We start from the raw sequence: 18,171 nt of genomic DNA, 5'->3' as shown, positions 1-18,171 counted from the left end.
ATAATTTTATTTTATTTGTTCTTTAATAATTTTTGTAAGGACGGTATCGTTTTGATAATCGAATCCTTATGAATTTTACAGTCTCTTTATTTTTCACAATTGTTTGACAATTAAAAGTTAGGCTATGTTCTTTATTACTTAGTTTCAGTATCAATCAGTTCAATTCAGTAGTATTCAGTTCAGTTCAGTAATTTATTACTTATTATAATTATAATTATTTTTTATAATTATTATTTTTTCATTATTATTATTATTAGAACCATTATTATTTTTATAAGATTTTTATTTTAATTATTACTATTTTTAAAGGATTATATTATTATTTCAGTTTCAGTAGAATTCAGTTCATTTCAGTTCAGTTTTTTTTCAGTGATAAAGAACAAAGCCTTAGTTAGACGCAATTTTATTCCATAGTTCGAGAATATTATAATTATCTGGCACGCCCGCATCTTTTACGAAAGAGCCAAATAAAAATTGGCACACCCAGTAGGACCAAAGCGACACGTCACTCTCGTTATTAGTAAAGAACCTCTATACCATGTAAACCAAGGCCCCTGAAACCCCAAATCAATTAACTCCATACGATTAATCCAATCAGCAAACAAAGAAACCCAATCCAAAGTCCGTCTCGACCTCTGTTTCTCCTCAGCTTACTTGAAAACAAAGCACATGCAGTTTATCCAACTCATCAACAATCATAGAATATTGTTTAAATATTCCTTCGCTGTTAATTTGATTCTTCGAATCTTTTTTTTTAATATCATGTAAATTAAAAAAAAAAAAAACCTCTAAATATCATTCTAATAATTTTTTGAATTTTCATACTAATTTTAACGGAACTAATGCAACAATTAACGGTAAAAAGCAGCTCCAACATAAAATACAGGACCCCACAAGAAATTGAACGGTCCAGATATTGTGCTACAGTGTTACGCTTTATACAGGATTTCATCCGAAAAGTGGAAGCTGCCTTCGCGGTTTTTCTCTCTCCATACTTTCAACAACAGCGATCAATTTCTCTCTCTAGGAAGAACAACAAACAGAAGAGTTTTGGAATTTTTTTCTGAATTTCTAACAAATTAAGACCTGGTTTCCGTCTGAACCAGGTCCTAATTTTTGTAGACAGACACATCAACGGCATTATTGATTTCTTTTATCCTTTCTTCTGCCTATTAATTTTAGTTTTAATTTTCTGCATTCTATTCTGAGAAGACAAGGAGGGTTTTCTCAGCTTCTTCTTCGACAATGAACGACCTTCTATCTGTAATTTTCTTTTCTTCCTCATTCTGCTTCCAATTTTTTCTTCATTTTGCTTGATGCTCTTGTTGTTTTTTGTTGATCTGGGTGATTTTTTTTAGTTGGATCCATCATATGTTGGACTATAGCAAAAATTTGATTATAGTCTTTGTTCTAGTTTAAAACCTCATTGTTTTTGTTTTGTTTGGTGGCTGGGAAAGTGCAGGAACGATGAAAAGAAAACAAATATGAACTATTTAACATGGATTTTATGGTTTGAAACCCTTGGGTACTGAACCTTTTGCTTCCATTAATTAATTTTTCTTTGATAGTTCATGAAGATATTGAGTCCATAGATGCGTTTTCACTAATCTGGAAATCATAGTGCCTTAATGCTCTATTCATGCTCTAAGATTTCCTACTTACTTTAAGTCAGTTAAGAGTTTTGTACGGACGTGATTACAGTGGGTACTGTAATAATGTATTACATTCATTGACCTCTTTTGAATACTAATGAATTTTTGAATTCATGAGAAGCTAGTTGGTTGTCTGTCAAGAGTTCATTTCTTTGCTAAGGTTAATTTTCCAGGAAGGCGATTGTTTAGTATCCTTGTTTTGTTATCATCATCATCTGTTTGTTTAAGGTTTCACTGATGAAACCCAGAAATTAGAGTCTTCAAATTATGTCTAGATTGAGTTGGTTTACCTGTAATTTGCTTGATTACTTTTGCAGGCATCTTTTGAGATCCCTCGTGGTCAGGGTGCTAGAGGAGGAGATGTTGAGATGGGGATGACTTCTGGAGAATTGGGCTTGGATAATTTTTTCAAAAAGGTGCTCCATGTTCATTACTCTCTTTCTTCATAGGGTTTTCATTGTTCCTCAGTTTTCTGATGTAATAATTTATCCAATTTATATTTCGCCTTTTTCATGATTTCACCTAAGGTCAATTAGTATCCATTATATCCATATTTCCTATTTTCACAGGTTCAAGATATTGAGAAGCAAAATGAAAAGCTGGACAAGCTACTTAAAAAGCTCCAGGTATATATATTTTCTAATTGTCCTTTCCCCCCTTCATCTGTTCTGATTTCATTTGTCCTAGTTAATAAGTGTAGCTTCTAGAAATCCAGTGTGTCCATTAAGCTAGGCCCTTGTTGCCAAATCCCCAAGCTGAGACACTATTAAACAATAATGGCAATTCAGGCTGCTTGTTTTGTACACTTTTGGACTGAAGTTGGAACAAATCTTAGTATGTAAAATTGTAAGACCTTTTCAATGTGTAGTCTTTCTTGGATTTAGTCCATCTCTAATTTCACGCTTTTTCATGGAGTTGTAAGAATAACTCCTTACATGACCAGAAAATCTTGCAATTTGTTGCATCTGGTAATAATTTATCCTTTAATTTTGCTTTCAGGATGCAAATGAAGAATCAAAGGCTGTGACTAAAGCTCCTGCGATGAAAGGTTATCTTCAACTTCTGTTTCTGTTTTGTTTTTGCATTTCTTTTAAATGCGGATGAACCTCTTTTTGTAGTTTGCCAATATAATTCTGTTATGCTGAGAAAAGTGAAAGATCGATACAAATTAAAAAAGACAATAGAAATAAAATTTGCTGAAAATGTTCTCTAGTTTTTATTTCAAATGGCTAGAGAACCTGAATAATATGCAATGATTGGAATTCATTGCATATAGTGAATATAGGAGAATAAATCCGTCAAACTATTATAAAAATTATGAATTCACTTTGAAAATTCAGAACAGACCAAAGCATTGTGCTATCTCCAAATATAAAACGGACTAAAGGACATCTAGCTCATGGTTGTCATTGATGTTACATTATACTTGGACTTGTGAAAGCATTCTCTAAGTTTATGCGAGGGTCTTTTTTATCCATCTCGAATAAAAAAAAAAAGCCTTAATCCCAAACTAGGTGGAGTCAGTTATATGGATTCATTTCCTCCATTAAGTTTATCGTTACAGCTTTAGAAAAATGTACGGCCATTAAATATTTCTCACTACTACCATTCATATTATCTCAACTCCACCTCCTCATTTTTTGTCTGCATACAATTTCAAGGTGTTTAATCTTCTGTTGTATTATCAGTTCATTTGCTGGTCTAGAAAAGAGTTCACATGTTGAAGTCATCCCAATTTCCCTCGACCATGCTTTTCTCTGATTGGTGCCACAATCACATCATAGCAATGTTTTCATTCCTCAACAGTCCACCCTAATAATTCTGCACATCCCATCCTATTATATCATTTCTTGCAAATCTTGCCTATGCAAGTGATAAGTCCATGTTAATTTGTGCTTTATTTTCCCTCTTGCTTTTCTTTTGTTGGCATAATTTTAATGTATCATTATAGAATTTTTTTGACAAACAACAGCATAGCACACAAGATTCGAATATGGACTTCATTGATAATCTATCCCAAATATTCTCTAATCGTGTAAAAGACTATCCCTGCTGCTCACCCCATACCCTCTATAACTATCAGCACCTGTCCCTCACCAATAGATGGCCTCAAAAACTGCCAAGGAAACGATCCATGTGTCCCCTTGTGCCTTTTAGTATACAGATTCAAAATCTGCCCATGAGTCAATCGATCCAGTCACTTCAGTTTATTTCTCAAGATACCCTCTTTGTCATCTTTTCCCATGTTTATCATAGTCTATTGTTTATTATCATTCTTATGAACCATCTATATTGATTATTGATCTGGTTTCTGTCTGCAGCTATCAAGCAGAAAATGGAGAAAGATGTTGATGAAGTTGGGAAAATTGCTCGTTCAGTAAAGTCAAAGATTGAGGAACTTGACAGAGAGGTAAATCACTTGCTGTTCTGTTCATTATTTTCATTCTGCTGATGGCTTGCATTATCTTCTTTTATGTGGTTCAGAATTTAACGAATAGGCAGAAGCCAGGATGTGGAAAAGGAACAGGTGTAGACCGGTCAAGAACCGCAACAACAATGTAATTTGTTTCCCTTTTCTGCTTCTGAATATTTGTAGATTTCCCCCTATAAATTGCTTTAATATATACTTCATCCTGGGTTTGTCAGATGTTCCTGCTGATGTTGTAATTCTCACCAATATGCTTCAAAAGCTTCTGAGAAATTTGACAAAATCATATTTACTTTGGGATGTGAACCATGCACGTTTTTTGGTTGAATTTAGCATTCAACTCTTTCTCTATTGAGAGCTTAGACAAAATTATATCATTTGAAGTCTAACTAACGTATAGCATAAGAACTTTCCTATATGTATTTTCTAATTTCTCTTCACTTGGGGGTTCTGGAAGGGTTTACATTTTTCTGCCTGAAACTTGTGAAGTTTCCTACTTGGTCAGACCTGAAAGAAAAAGGATAATTTGTTGGTTACATAGTAATATTGGCAGTTTGCATACATTGGTAAGATGACAAGCAAATATCATTCTCTTGCCTTCTAACAAATTGTCAAGGTCTTTTTTACCAACCAATAATCCAAACTATTGGGCATAATAGGAGTGGTCAATAACTTGGATCTGACTTTAATTATTTCATATCATTTAGGGCCTTGAAAAAGAAGTTGAAAGATAAGATGGGTGATTTTCAGGTAGCAATCTGGACTCATTTCTGCTTATTTGATTTTGAATGAGTGTGTCATACTGCTATTCCTATTTGTTGGCTCAATTTTGAGCATGTGTAAACTGTGCAGCATTTAAGGGAAATTATCCATCAAGAGTATCGGGAGGTTGTGGAGAGGCGTGTCTTTACAGGTTTGAACCTTCCATTAATTGCTCATCCATCCGTATTATTTATATTTGATGATTGTCTGTATATTCTATGACAATTGGTTCATTTTCCTATTTTTTGGTCTCCGTCATTTGCAGTGACGGGAACAAGAGCAGATGAAGAGGTGATTTTTTTTTAACATTTCCAAGCAAACTTATTTTACTTCTAGTTTTTCCTCCTTCATTGTTCATAGAGCAAGGCATCATTGCTTCATTTTGTGGGCTTTATTTGTGCCATTTTTCCACTGGTTAGTGGACTTCATATTTCTTTTAAGCTCATCTTAAATTCAATATGTGCAGACAGTTGAGAGATTAATTGAAACTGGAGATAGCGAACAAATTTTCCAGAAAGCAATACAGGAGCAAGGGCGAGGCCAGGTTTGTTCCTCCTTTCTTCTCCACTAATTTTATTTTTTTGGGGGAGATCAGGAAACAGTCTGACTGTTTTATCTAAGAATTCTTTTAGACAACAATTTGGGTGAGGTATTCATAGAAACCCTAAAGCCACTAGGGAGCAGGATACGAATTACACTCGTAAGATTTTTTAAGTATTTGTATCGTTTTCTTCTCCCTTTCCTTCCATAAGTTTCAGTACTCTTCCTTTTCCTCTAGGGGTACCTAAAAAAAGTTCGACTAAAACCCTCAAAATTGCGTATCCCTCTCTCCGTCCTCTAGTAACTATCTGTTTAGCTAAGAATGAGATTTGGCAGTAGACTTGAATTTCAGTATATCCCCTCTTTTTTCGTTTTGTTCCATTTTGTATTTTTTCCTTCTTTTCCATGGTTGTAGTTGAATATGCACTTCACTATTATTGATCGAAAGAATGAGATAGGAGGAATTGTTGGGGAATGAAAATTAGAACTTACCTTATATTTTTTAATTTTAGATTTTGTTTTCTTCATTTCCTTCACTGGGTAAATGTTATATTTCTTTCCCAGTATTGTGTCTGTTAACTAATGTACTTGTGCCTTATCTGTGCTAAAATATCATTTATGTTTCTTCTGGGAAAAGTAATATATTCATAGAATGGTTTAGCTATAATTGTAAATATGCTAAATTTGTCTTTGTATCGAGCTTGCAGATAATGGATACTCTGGCCGAAATTCAAGTGCGCCATGATGCTGTCAGAGATTTGGAGGGGAAACTTCTGGAATTACAACAGGTATCTTATGTTAATTGTTTTAGCACTGAATTTTGTAGTTCATCAACATAGCATATATTTTAATTTGTGTTTAAATAATAATGTGCATATATGGTAGTTATAAGTGCTAAAGCAACACCTTTATATTTGATCATAAACATGCACGAATCGTTTCACGAAGCACGACTTTTGGATTGCCAAACAGACTCGGAGTGTATAAATGCGAAACAATAGCAAACTTATGAAGATGAAAAGAAACCAGGAATTTTAACTTCACAGGAACAGGCATCTAACATCTGGCAGCAAGAATTTCCTCTGAACTAGCATTGTGGTTTGGCAATCAAATTCTAATACTTGATGAACCTTTGTGTATTTTGAGCTTACAATGTAAATTTCAATTCGGAGAGGAGCCACCTCTATAAGGATGCTGACGCACCTCGAAGCTACAAACCAAAAAAAGAAGAAAAAAAAAATAGCTGTATGAAGGAAATTGTTGAAAGGACTGTTTCTTTGCAAAGTGTTGAATGAAAAGCCTCATAATCTAAACTTACCAGCACTGCAATTGAACGGCTGGACTTGTGTATAATATTTTGTATTGTGGGTTGTGTGCAGGTGTTTCTGGATATGGCAGTTTTGGTGGATGCACAAGGGGAAATGCTTAACAACATAGAATTGCAGGTAACAGGATTTGAATACTTAAACATGAGAGCTGTGTGATAATATGTAGAATATTATAGGCAGCCCTGAGTGTGTACTATGTATGTTATAGGTTTCAAGTGCAGTGGATCATGTGCAGTCAGGAAATACTGCTCTTCAAAGAGCAAAGTCATTGCAAAAGAATTCCAGGAAATGGATGTGCATTGCTATCATGATCCTTCTTATAATTGTTATAATCATCGTTGTTGCTGTCATCAAGCCATGGAATAGTAACAAGGGTGCCTAATTTTAACCCTCCCTTTGCTTTGCTGTTCAGTTCCTGCCCCTTAATTTCATGACAAATTTCCTTGGTTTTTTTTATTATGTATTATATTATTCTTTGTTTCTTTATACACATATAAAGCTAGTGTTTTTCTTATTTTCTTTGGCTTCATTGCTGATTATCTTTTGTTCCGACAAAAATCCTAAAATTGGAAGCTAATTCTTTGCAATTTTAAGACGAAAAGTTTAATCTATATATCTATATAAAGGAAAGGAAAGCTTAAGGGATTATTTTGATAAGCAAATACCATATACTATCCACATTCTGTCAATGTATGTCAATGTATGATGATAATAGGATATTTCTGTCAACTTTTATGAGTTAAGAAGGAAAAGCGTATAAATTTAAAACTCATCGTCAATTCAAACTCATCGTCAATTCGCTTGCTCTATTACATTAGCAATGGACTGAAGACATCTGGAACGTAGCACAATAGTAACTATGGGTTCACAAATATGTATTTTGCACTTTTCCCTTTCGAAAAAGGATAATTTTAATCTTTGAGTAATCTGAGAAGCACAATATTGTAACAAATGCCATTTTACGCGGAACTGAGTGGCAGAATGTAACACTTCAACAATTCATCACCTTATCCGTTTTCAGCAGAGTTTCTTCAATTTGCAATATCAGTAACACCTCTAGCTGCTGCTTTATAAACATCCAATCCACAATCAAGTTAAGCTAATATATACTATAACAATGAAAGATTTTTCCATTGCTTCATTTTTCTTTGGGAACTTTACACTGAGCCCAAAAACATGGGTTTCAAAGGAACAAACAAATCAGTAGTAAAATAATAAAAAATCAAGTGTAACTCAATGGAACCTGCTAACCTCTAAAATGAAATCTCTCTTCTATTATGCATCTTCTTCACTTTCAGGTCAGAATCAGCTATACTGTATAACTGCATCTTTCTTGTTGCTGTGGCATTAAAAAAAGAATAGAACTTCTTGTATTTGGTGCCCTTAAATTTAATCGGAATGAATGAATTTGAATTTATTTCCCTCAAAAACTAAGTTGGAGCCCTGAAACAAAAATGATTTTGGACTTTCGCCTCATTTCTGATATTCCCTGTCCCGAAAAATATTTCCAAATGATGAGTCCCAATTTCGAGATAAAAGCTCGTATCTATTCACATCCAGTTCTAGTCATTTGGGTCCCATTCGTCATCTTGATCCATAGCAAGAGTCAGACTACTCTTACCACTTTCATCAGAATCTTGAACTGTGTCATTCTCATATTCCGACTCAATCTCAACAGTTTTAACTTCTGCCTCCATTGTCTCCAAGGTAGTAGTTTCTTGTCCACGCTGCATCCATTCTGGACATTTATCCTCACCACCAAATAGATACCGACCATCCTTGCCCTCTACCGGAGTCTGAAAATCAGCAGAAGAGATTCTACAAGAGCATTCAGGGAGGGGATGTGACAGAAACGAGATAGGTTTTGACCGAAGGGATTGCCTGATTAGGCCATCTTCACTCAAGCTTTTGTTGAGATGCTCCCTCACTGAAAGTGTCCAGTTATGCTTGGGATGATACATCTTGTCCCTAATAATGTTGAACAGTTTTGCAAGAACTTTCCTGTTTAAAGAATCATTGTGTCATAAATATGAAGAAGATATAATAATTACTTGGTTGAACAAAAGTAGACAAAATAAGTAAAAGAAATAAATAGAAAGTGATAAAAGGAAATACACAAGAAAGACAATATTGCAAATACATGATGCAAACATGTGAACAAAATGTGAACACAGTGATTATCTATATGATTAATGTCAACTCATGCTTTCAACATAAAACTTCAATATTTACTACATCTTATGACAATCTTAACTCAAAATAGCATTTTCATGCCACTTTACCTGTCTGGTCGATATGTTCTAGAAGCAGCACTTTCATACAAACGTTGTCCCATTACCAAGCTTGAGAAATCAGGCCATCCACTTCCATCGTTATTAAAACCAGGAAAGAATGCGTCAGCTTCCACAGAGACAATGTAATCAAGTGCATCCCAGAGTAACTTGTGTGCTTGACTCCTCAAATCCACTGGTGAAGGTTCTGGTTCAGTATCAGTCTCAGTGATCCAGCCATACCATCCTTCTTTCTCATGCAGATAAATGGGTCTGTCAGGAGGAGGGGGAAGAGGGCGAGGCCGAGGACCTGCCCTCTTCCATTCTTCTTGGAGTTGTTTGTCACTTTTGGGAGGAGGTAAATTAAGAGATTTTGGAGGTAAAGGTGCCTCTGGACCAACCAAGTCAAGTAACTCTTGTTTGCTGCACAGTGAAGTGCGATCCAACACATTAGGAAACATGGCTCGGAGAGGGATAAGAACACGCTGACCACCAAAAATTTCAGAACCTGCCACATAAACTATTGTGTGGGGAGGGTAGCCCATTGCTTGGAGGAGAAGTCCAATCTGCATAATTGTCACTATTAATCAAAGCATAAAAAGCTTGTCGTCTAAAAAAAGGGCGGCCCGGTGCACTACGCGTCCCCACTAAGCGAGGGTCCGGGGAGGGGTCCCACCACAAGGGTGTATTGGGGGCAAGCCTTCCCCTTCCATTTTTTTTTGTGGCAAGAGGCCGCTCCTAAGACTCGAACCCATGACCTCTAGGTCACAGGACAACACAGATAACACTACTTGATAATTTCTATATCTTGCCATCTAACTCTTCTAAACATATATGGATTCAATATGTACAGAATTTGGCAAGGAACAAACTGAATTTCTCAGGAGCACCATCACTTTGAAGGTAATCTAACAACAGTCTAGACCTGAAAAGATAAGGAAACAAGCAAACTGGATCCGACAGTTTTAACCTTGAACATACCTCCTCTGGCATGAGAGGACATGAGCCATTATCTCTACGTGTATGTGAATCAACACTAAGTTCTTCTTTAAGAATCCCTTGCTTGATCATTTGAGCCCTTCGGTATTGTATGAGTTCAGTGTGAATATCCTGAAATTGCCATGTTACAAGATATAGTTAGGAAAATTAGGAACAATTGAATTGAACTATTCTTTTTTATTATATTAAATTAGACATTCTTTTCTTTTCCTTTTTCCTTATCTTTTATTATTATTAAATTTTTGTATATATTGAAGTGCCATTTACTGAATTCACTGACCAATTTATATGTAAAACATACGAAGCATAGAATAAATTATGAACTCCAATGGTATCACTCAGAATTGCAAAATGGCCACACTAGTTCTTGGCAATGAAATAGAGATAAGAAGGCTTAAACAACTAGCCTGAAAAAGTTCAGCACAACCATGGTATGCCAATGTGTCTCTCACCAACCCTGGGTGAAACGCAAGGAAAGCTTGTCCCTTTCCTCTTAACCTGCAGGGGTAGAAAAAGTCTTAAAGAGGGTAACAAAATCTGCATGCAAATATTTGCTGAAATGCAAGCCATCTCCTTAATTTTCAAGATGGGTGACCAGCTCTTTAGTTTTCCCTCATATAAACACAATACAAACTGCATCTCTAAAATTCAATTGTCTTCTTCGTTAAGATTCTGGCAGAAAGACAAGCTAGAGAAAGTATACCTCTCAACCATCTGGTGACCAAGCACTTGAATTTCTGGGCGAAATTGAAGAGCATGAAAGGCAACTCGACATCTGAGCCTCTGAAACTCATACATGCTAGGTGGAAGAATTGGCTGTGAAGAAAACAATTTTTTGAGAATATAACAGCATAACATGGATGTTCAAACTCCTAGACCTCAAATTCATCAATCATAATTACAACATGTGAGAAGGTCAACAATAGAAGACAAGGAGTCGGGACCACCAGACAGCAACAAAATTTCCATAGGGTTAACAATGAGATGGCCCTCAATTGTACAGAAATAACAAAAAAGAACATGACTAGGGTCAATAAATCCAATAGCATCATCGATAATGCAGGGACAGTGTTTCATTTTATGGTAAGACAATATATGGTCTCCAAATATAATTCAAAAGGGGGAAAAGAGAGAGATATGTTCACAATTCGTAAGTAATCCATACATTCAAAATTATCAGCCCAATACTAAAAGCATCCTCTGAGAAATATGCCAGCAGGAGCCAGCTTCACAGATAATCATTAACGTAATAAAACATCAAAGAATTATACATTTCCTAGAAAAAAAAAAGACTTATTGCCTCATATCATATTTTGATTAGTAATAAAGAAAAGGGCGGCCCGGTGCACTACGCGTCCCCGCTAAGTGAGGGTCCGGGGAGGGGTCCACCACAAGGGTGTATTGGGGGCAAGCCTTCCCCTGCCAATTTTTTGGCGCAACGGTAAACGTTAATATAGAACATAAATATCTATTAGTATCAATAGTCCATCTAGGCAAATTGTTATTTTTATTATTACTATTACTATTATTATCATCATCAAAACTATTAGAATATATGATTTGACAATAATACATACGCAGTATCTCCTGAAGAAGCCAAAAACACAATTAATAGCAGGATTACTAGAGTAACTCTTTTAGGATGTATTGCCACTTAGCTTCAAAACTACAATTTAGGGATACAGATGAGAATATAGTGAACAAACTAGATTACTTACTACAAAATAAGTATAGGAGTTTCAAAAAGCAAACAATCAACAGGATTTCCTCTATTGCAGTTTTAGTTTCTAGAAGACTTGTTCTTTATGAAGTAAAGAGTAGTTTTTGTAGCAACAACTAAATGTATATCAGACAAAAACATTTAACTACCTGTAAGCATCCTCCATCAGCAACCACCAGTCCAATAACCTTGGCTTTCCTTAACTTAGGCAGAATATCTTTAATATAAAAATTTAGAGATGCAGTGCTTTTGGGCTTAAATGTTGGTAACTCATTTCTTTTCCTAGCTGCCTTCAAATTCTCTGGCAGGCTCTTCACAATGACAATATCATTTTTAAGTGATGCAATGAACTGATCTTCGTCGTAAATATAGGAAAAACTCTTGAATTTGGAACTGTATAATAGCCAGAGGAAAGGAGGGAAAGCAAAATAAAGAAAAAAGTCATAAGCTTATGCCAACATAGGAATTGACAGGAACTGTTAAATTAGGTGCACAAGTTACCTAACGCCTTTTGATCGAAGACTTTCTTGGATCTCTGGAATGACAAGAGTAGCATTAAGAAGCCTGGATATGGTGACAAGATCACAGATCTAGAAAATTAACAAAAATGTTACCAACTTCCACCAGAAATTAAGCTTAAGCGACACTTATGCATCAGATAAATCATACCACAGATCTTATCCTCTCAAATCCACCAAAAATTTTAGCATAAATATATCCATTATTCTTTTCCTTGCGAACTGCAAAAAGTAAACAACAAAAGAACTTAGAAACATACAGATCAAGCTCATTAGTCCATCTAAAAACAAACATGAGACAACAAAAAAGAGCCATCTTCAAATATCATGCAGAAAAGAAAAAAAAGACTAAAACCCCGTTAATGTAGTGAAGTGTCCCTCAAACATTGCATGCTATAATAAAGTTTCATGATATTGAAAAAACAAAATACATTATTAAGCCCTTTAACGGTTTACTTTTTTTTTTTTTTTTGCTTGCGCCTTGAATTCATTTATTTTAAGTCATATTGACGATTTCTCCAATAATAGTAGTATTAAAATTTCCTAATGTAAGGTAAAATTGAAACTTGAGGACTCAACAAAAAAGTCAATTGCAGAATGACAACTGTCTCAAGAACAGAGCAGATAAAAGTGCACTGCACATCGTGGTTGGCCATAAAGCATGCTCAATGAAGACATTTTGTACTCCCTATATCTCAGGTGTAATTCCAACTTTAAATAGTCACCAACAAATTATCTTAATTATTCAGCAGCAAATGCTTCAACAAATCATGCATTCAAGAACACAATTCCAAGGCAGCAATACACCCTAACTGCTTTACATTTCATCAAAAAAAAATCCTTTTTAAAAGAATAGGCATTAAGTAATTAGGACATCAACGTGATAAGGGCTCCAATAGAAATATGAGCAACTGAAATGATTACCCAATTACCTAAAGATGAATTTAGCAGTGGAATAAGTGAAATCCTCCAACGTTAAGAATGAAAGATTTATGTATGATATTTACATTAAAATTAATGAGAACAACCTAGCATAGTAGAATCATGAACTTAAGCATATTCCTGCATCTATCAAAAACAGTATTGTGATTGAGTTGGATTCCATGACTAACATAACCCACAAAGAAGTGCCTAAATCAAGTATGAATAACCACTTATATCATTAATAATTGATTTGCAAGAACCTATCTACATCAAAGTACACAGTTTACATAATCGCTGATCAAATAATGGAATGAAATTAAGCTAAGGCTCTAGAACCTAATAACCTTTTTCAGGAATTATGAGGCAATTAGCTGTCCAGCACAGTAGATGCAGAATGCAATAGCAAGCAGGGAAACAGAAAACGCATTAAGGAAAGACAGAACACAAACAAACAATCACAAAAAAGAAGCATCAGTAGAATTATTACCAGGGTAGCTACTTCTTGGGTTGGCATAAGGCTGCAATGACTGTAAAGGCTTCACAACTCCCCATAACCTGGCATTTCTAACATATCTTACATTCTGCAAAATCACCAACAACATATAATCAAAACGAAAACAATCAGTAGTTCAGAATACATCTCACAAAGAGATTTGTTAATTAACATGCAACAAAATGAATGTAAAGCTGACCGGCTTATCTGAAAAGGGAGGGAAATGGAGAGCGCCGTCCTTCTTCGTTGAGTAGGAAAGCAAACTGGACCTCGAAAACTTGGTAAATGAAAGGTGAACAACTAGAGATCCCGTAGAGAGTATCAATACTAACAAAGTTATCCATTTTATCTTCGATTTGAAAATCATCTTCACTCATACCAAACTACTTATGGGATTCGAAAGCAGCAGAAAATCAGGAAATCCCAATACTAAAACCCTACAATCCCAATGCAGAAGAAGTCGAATTCGAATTCCATGAAATCGCCAAAAAGAAAAAGTAAATTGATGTAATGGTACGTGTACATTACCTGTAAAGTGAAAGACTGTAAGTCTCAGAGAAAACAGATCTTAGGGCTAAGTGACAGCTGAAAGTAAGAGAAATTGAAGAAACGGAGATGTCCGAATTTCTCGTGTAGAGTGTTGGCGTCGGTAATTCTTAAGGATTTGGAAACCTGGAGGAGCAGGAAATGAAGGTTAAGAAAAGAGAAAGAGAGAGTATAAGTATGAAGATGGAAGACGATGTTAGATTTGGAAGGTAACATGGATGAGGAAAATGGGAAATCAAATCTGTAGAAAGAGAGAAAGCAGGTAAAGAAAGAAGCTTCTGTAGTTTTTTATTTTTGTTTTTATTTAATTATAAAATTAAATAAAAATTATAAAATTCCTATTGGGATTCTGAGAAGAGAAAAGTTTCTGCTGTTTGTACGCGCTACTCTTTTGAAAAAGATGTTTGTGTTTGTCTTTCTATTCCAAAATATGTTCAGATTTAATTCTTTTCAAGAACAAAATAATCACTCTCTCAAGAAATAATAATAATACTAAAGAAACAAAATATTTACAAAATTCTTTTCTCAAAATAACCAAGAAAGTAATAAATATAATTAGATGATACTCCATGTACTATAAAAAAGGAAAATTAAAAAGAGTACTCCTCTTTAGGGATATAAATGGGGTGGGGATTACCCGTCTCCGACGGAGCGTCCCGTTTTATAATAGATCGGAAACGGAAACTAATATGTGCCCCGTTAGTAAGAACGGGGCGGGGATAGGAAAGGGTATCCCCGTCCCACGGGGATCCCCGAACTCGCCCCGTATTGTGCCCCACGGGGATTCCCGACGGATTACCCGTTTAATTTCCGATAACATATTATTAATCATAGAAAATAAAAAATACGTATAGAAAAACTTGAACCTATGATTAATCCGATCCAAATGCTTTACCTCTATTTCACTCTATATCTATTTGTTCATTATATTCTCTTACTTTCTTTTTTTATAATAATTTTCTTTCTTTCTTTTTCTCTATTATTTTCATTTATTTCTTTTTTTATATATTCTTTTAAATTTTAAATGGGTAAACGGGGATACCTGCAGGGTCGGGGATTCCCCACGGGGTAGGGACGGGGATGAATTTTGTCCCTATTTGTTTCGCGGGGCGGGTATGGGGATTCTCCGTTTAGTCGGGGAACGGGGATGGGAACTCCAATCCCCGCCCCATTTACATCCTTACTCCTTTTACTCCAAAATTTGTGGCCTAGTGCACAAAATATAAAAGGAAAAATTACAAAATTGGGTCAAATAGGAGACCCATTTACATTTTTAACTCATTTACTCAATCTATTACATATCTAGACTATATTTGTGTGACTTTCCCAAAATACCCTTAATATATATAACACTTAGAAACTTTTTATTCATTCGTAGTTCGCCCTCCCGTCTGACTTCGCAGATTTCACATATTGCAAAATCTGTGAAGATAATGTTTGGGTTATTATATGATTTCAATTCGCAGACTTCGCAAATATGCAAAGTCTGGACGTGTTTTTGCGAAGTGGTATATAACAACAAAAAGGCACAACAACAAGGGATTCCAACATTAAAATCATAACATTATCAAAATTACAACAAGATTGCCACAATAACAACACTAAAATCATAACATTATCAAAATTTACAACAAGATTGCCACAATAAACTCCTAACAAATCATTTCAAAGTGAACATAACGAATCTAGACGGAAATTTCTCCCTGTATTGGAAGTCCAGACCTTTTGGGATGAGAAACGGAAGTCCATACCTTTTGGGATGGATGTCTCCCATGGTACACAACAAGATTGCCACAATAAACTCCTAACAAACCATTTTAAAGTGAATGTGACAAATCTTGATGGGAATTTCTCCCTGTATCAGAAGGAAAGTCATCCCATCTACATCCAAAGACACCGCCTTCTTGCAGGATGTTATGTATTCAACCACATTCAGACAAATTAAATCATGTTAGGCAGGAAAAATGAAGATTTGGCTTCGTGAAATGAGGATTCGCGAAGTATGCGAATATAAATGTGCAAGGAAGATGATGATTTTACTTCGCAAAACGATGATTTCGCGAAGTTTGCGAGGATAAATGTGATGCTTTGACTTCACGGAAACGGATTACGCGAAGTCTGCAAGGGAAAATCATGAACTTTACCCTCGTAGACTTCGCGCAATCATCATTTCGCGAAGTAAAATCGACATCTTTCAGTCTCTTTCTCCTTACAGACATTCACAAAAACGGCATACGCTAAGTGAATTTCTGGAGAAAAAAGCGCAGAGAAAATAGTAGATACTTACATTTTTCAACAAAAACCATATGATAAACTGGGGGAAACGATGAAAATAACGTAGAATAACAATTTCTTCGATTCGCGCAAGAAGAAAGAAACCAAGAGACGAGCAAAAACATGAAGATGAAGAACCATGGCGTCATTTTCTAGCAATAGGAAGATGAAGAATCAAGAGCTAAAGAGAAAAAGAAGAGAACGACATGGTGATGTGGAGAAATTGTGCAGATTTCGCGAAATATAAAGGAAGAGAGGAATGTCAAAGGTCTGGAAGAGCAACTGTTTTGTGTAAGGAAGAGAAGGGGGAAGGGGGAAGATGAAAGGGTGGGGGTATTTTGGAAAAGTCACACAAACATAGTATAGATATGTAGTATGTTGAGTAAGTGGGTTAAAAATATAAATGGGTCTCCCATTTGACCCAATCTTGTAATTTTTCCAATATAAAAAGGTATCATTAAATACTACCCCCATTTTATTTATCACCGCCCCTTTTTACAATTTCGCCCTTTTCTTTTTTGAATAAAAATTGAAAAATTCTCTCTTTCGAGCAAAATTGAAATTCTAGAAAAAATTGACCCTAGAACTTCGGAAATGGGCGATTTAAAAAACAAGGTAAAAAATCGACTCGAAAACTACTGAAATTAACATTTTTTTTTTAAAAATCCTAATTTTTTCTATAATACGAATTAAAATTCAGTGTTGATGGGTTTTTCTTAAGGATTGACGGTATTATTATTTTTACTTTTTTGGATCACGTCCTACAGTGAGGCGATGGGGCCATTTGGCTAGCTTCAGGATTAGATGATAAGTTCTTCCATAATTCTCGAGTATCTCAGACCCCTATAATCATTGTAATGATGTTTTTTCGACTAGCCTTTGGGGTCCTTTAGATCTAAATCCCTCCATTTTACAAGTTTCCAATTATAAGTAAAACATTTGTTTTATTCACTTTAGTCCCTGATTTAGGAACATTTTGATTTATTCACTTTAGTCTCTGCTTCGAAACTTTCTGTTTCATTCACTTTAGTCCTTATAAGTGTATTTTCTGCTATTAGCCCATTTAAGCCGATTAATCATACTTTAATAATTTTTAGCATTCATTCCACAAGTTTATATCCTATTTAATTTTAGAAGTTACTAACAAGTGTTTTGTGGAGTTTCGGAACGAACGAAGTTAAAAACGGGTGAAAATAAGGGAAATAATGCTAGGTGCTTTTAATGGACATTTTTATCAATGAACTCTGTAGAAAACCAGAAGCATGTCATCCCAAGATTTTCTATTACAAAATCTGTGATAGAAACCTCTGTCAGTAATGCTGAAACTCATTGTTTTCTTACTATTTTCTTAATCGAATTGTTTTCTTTGTCTCCAGCCCGAATTTTGCAGGTTTTATGATGATAGTCAAATATGATTGAAGACCTGGGGATGCCCAGATGTATCTGTAATGTAATTTATTAATGTTTACTCATTTTGTACACTTAATTGACTTCATTGGGAATTTCCATTATTTGTACCAGTTTTTTGCATATAAAAAAAAGTTTCTTAAAAAGAATTTCAAACTTAAAGGGTGTGATTAGCCTGGTAAGATTGATGTTAAGTAGGAGGCTGGTGGGTTTATCGGGTATTTTGGGGTACCTAATATTCTCTCCCGAGAGGATATTAGTCTTCCTCAAAGTGTACCAAAATTTTTGAGCCCATTTGCTTCTCGCAAGG

The 18,171-nt window shown here is 35.1% G+C and overlaps 2 protein-coding genes across 2 annotated transcripts; one reads left to right on the top strand and one right to left on the bottom strand.

Annotated features, from left to right (window-relative positions):
* The first annotated feature begins 980 nt into the window (after window positions 1-980).
* On the top strand, window positions 981-7,224 carry LOC136205495 (syntaxin-132). The gene is made up of 13 exons (XM_065996104.1): window positions 981-1,263; window positions 1,970-2,068; window positions 2,222-2,278; window positions 2,652-2,700; window positions 3,974-4,062; window positions 4,137-4,210; window positions 4,788-4,830; window positions 4,933-4,993; window positions 5,108-5,133; window positions 5,309-5,386; window positions 6,090-6,170; window positions 6,762-6,827; window positions 6,919-7,224. Exons 1-13 carry the CDS (start codon window positions 1,246-1,248, stop codon window positions 7,090-7,092), a joined length of 915 nt encoding a protein of 304 aa, XP_065852176.1. The 5' UTR covers window positions 981-1,245; the 3' UTR covers window positions 7,093-7,224.
* Window positions 7,225-7,817: 593 nt separating this feature from the next.
* Window positions 7,818-14,492, bottom strand: LOC136205494 (protein EMBRYO SAC DEVELOPMENT ARREST 30). Its single transcript, XM_065996103.1, has 11 exons — window positions 14,163-14,492; window positions 13,834-14,071; window positions 13,629-13,722; window positions 12,369-12,439; window positions 12,201-12,289; window positions 11,849-12,092; window positions 10,683-10,795; window positions 10,387-10,477; window positions 9,962-10,090; window positions 8,993-9,546; window positions 7,818-8,711 (listed from the first exon to the last, which is right to left on the bottom strand). Exons 2-11 carry the CDS (start codon window positions 13,999-14,001, stop codon window positions 8,273-8,275), a joined length of 1,992 nt encoding a protein of 663 aa, XP_065852175.1. The 5' UTR covers window positions 14,002-14,071; window positions 14,163-14,492; the 3' UTR covers window positions 7,818-8,272.
* Between the last annotated feature and the right edge of the window lie 3,679 nt (window positions 14,493-18,171).

The sequence above is a fragment of the Euphorbia lathyris genome, chromosome 9 (assembly GCF_963576675.1).
Source record: "Euphorbia lathyris chromosome 9, ddEupLath1.1, whole genome shotgun sequence".
Taxonomy (NCBI): domain Eukaryota; kingdom Viridiplantae; phylum Streptophyta; class Magnoliopsida; order Malpighiales; family Euphorbiaceae; genus Euphorbia; species Euphorbia lathyris.
Note: the sequence above shows the minus strand (reverse complement) of the source record. Positions and strands in the feature narration are given on the sequence as shown.

Bases quoted from the DNA above. Each gene is read 5' to 3' on its own strand.
- LOC136205494 (XM_065996103.1), bottom strand. From the start codon at position 14,001: ATGATTTTCAAATCGAAGATAAAATGGATAACTTTGTTAGTATTGATA. The intron at 10,091-10,386 runs GCTAGTTGTTTA...TGGCAATTTCAG, and splicing joins GTTGTGCTGAACTTTTTCAG to GATATTCACACTGAACTCAT. The intron at 9,547-9,961 runs GTATGTTCAAGG...ACAATTATGCAG, and splicing joins GTCCTCTCATGCCAGAGGAG to ATTGGACTTCTCCTCCAAGC.
- LOC136205495 (XM_065996104.1), top strand. The intron at 4,063-4,136 runs GTAAATCACTTG...TATGTGGTTCAG, and splicing joins TTGAGGAACTTGACAGAGAG to AATTTAACGAATAGGCAGAA. The intron at 6,828-6,918 runs GTAACAGGATTT...TGTATGTTATAG, and splicing joins TTAACAACATAGAATTGCAG to GTTTCAAGTGCAGTGGATCA.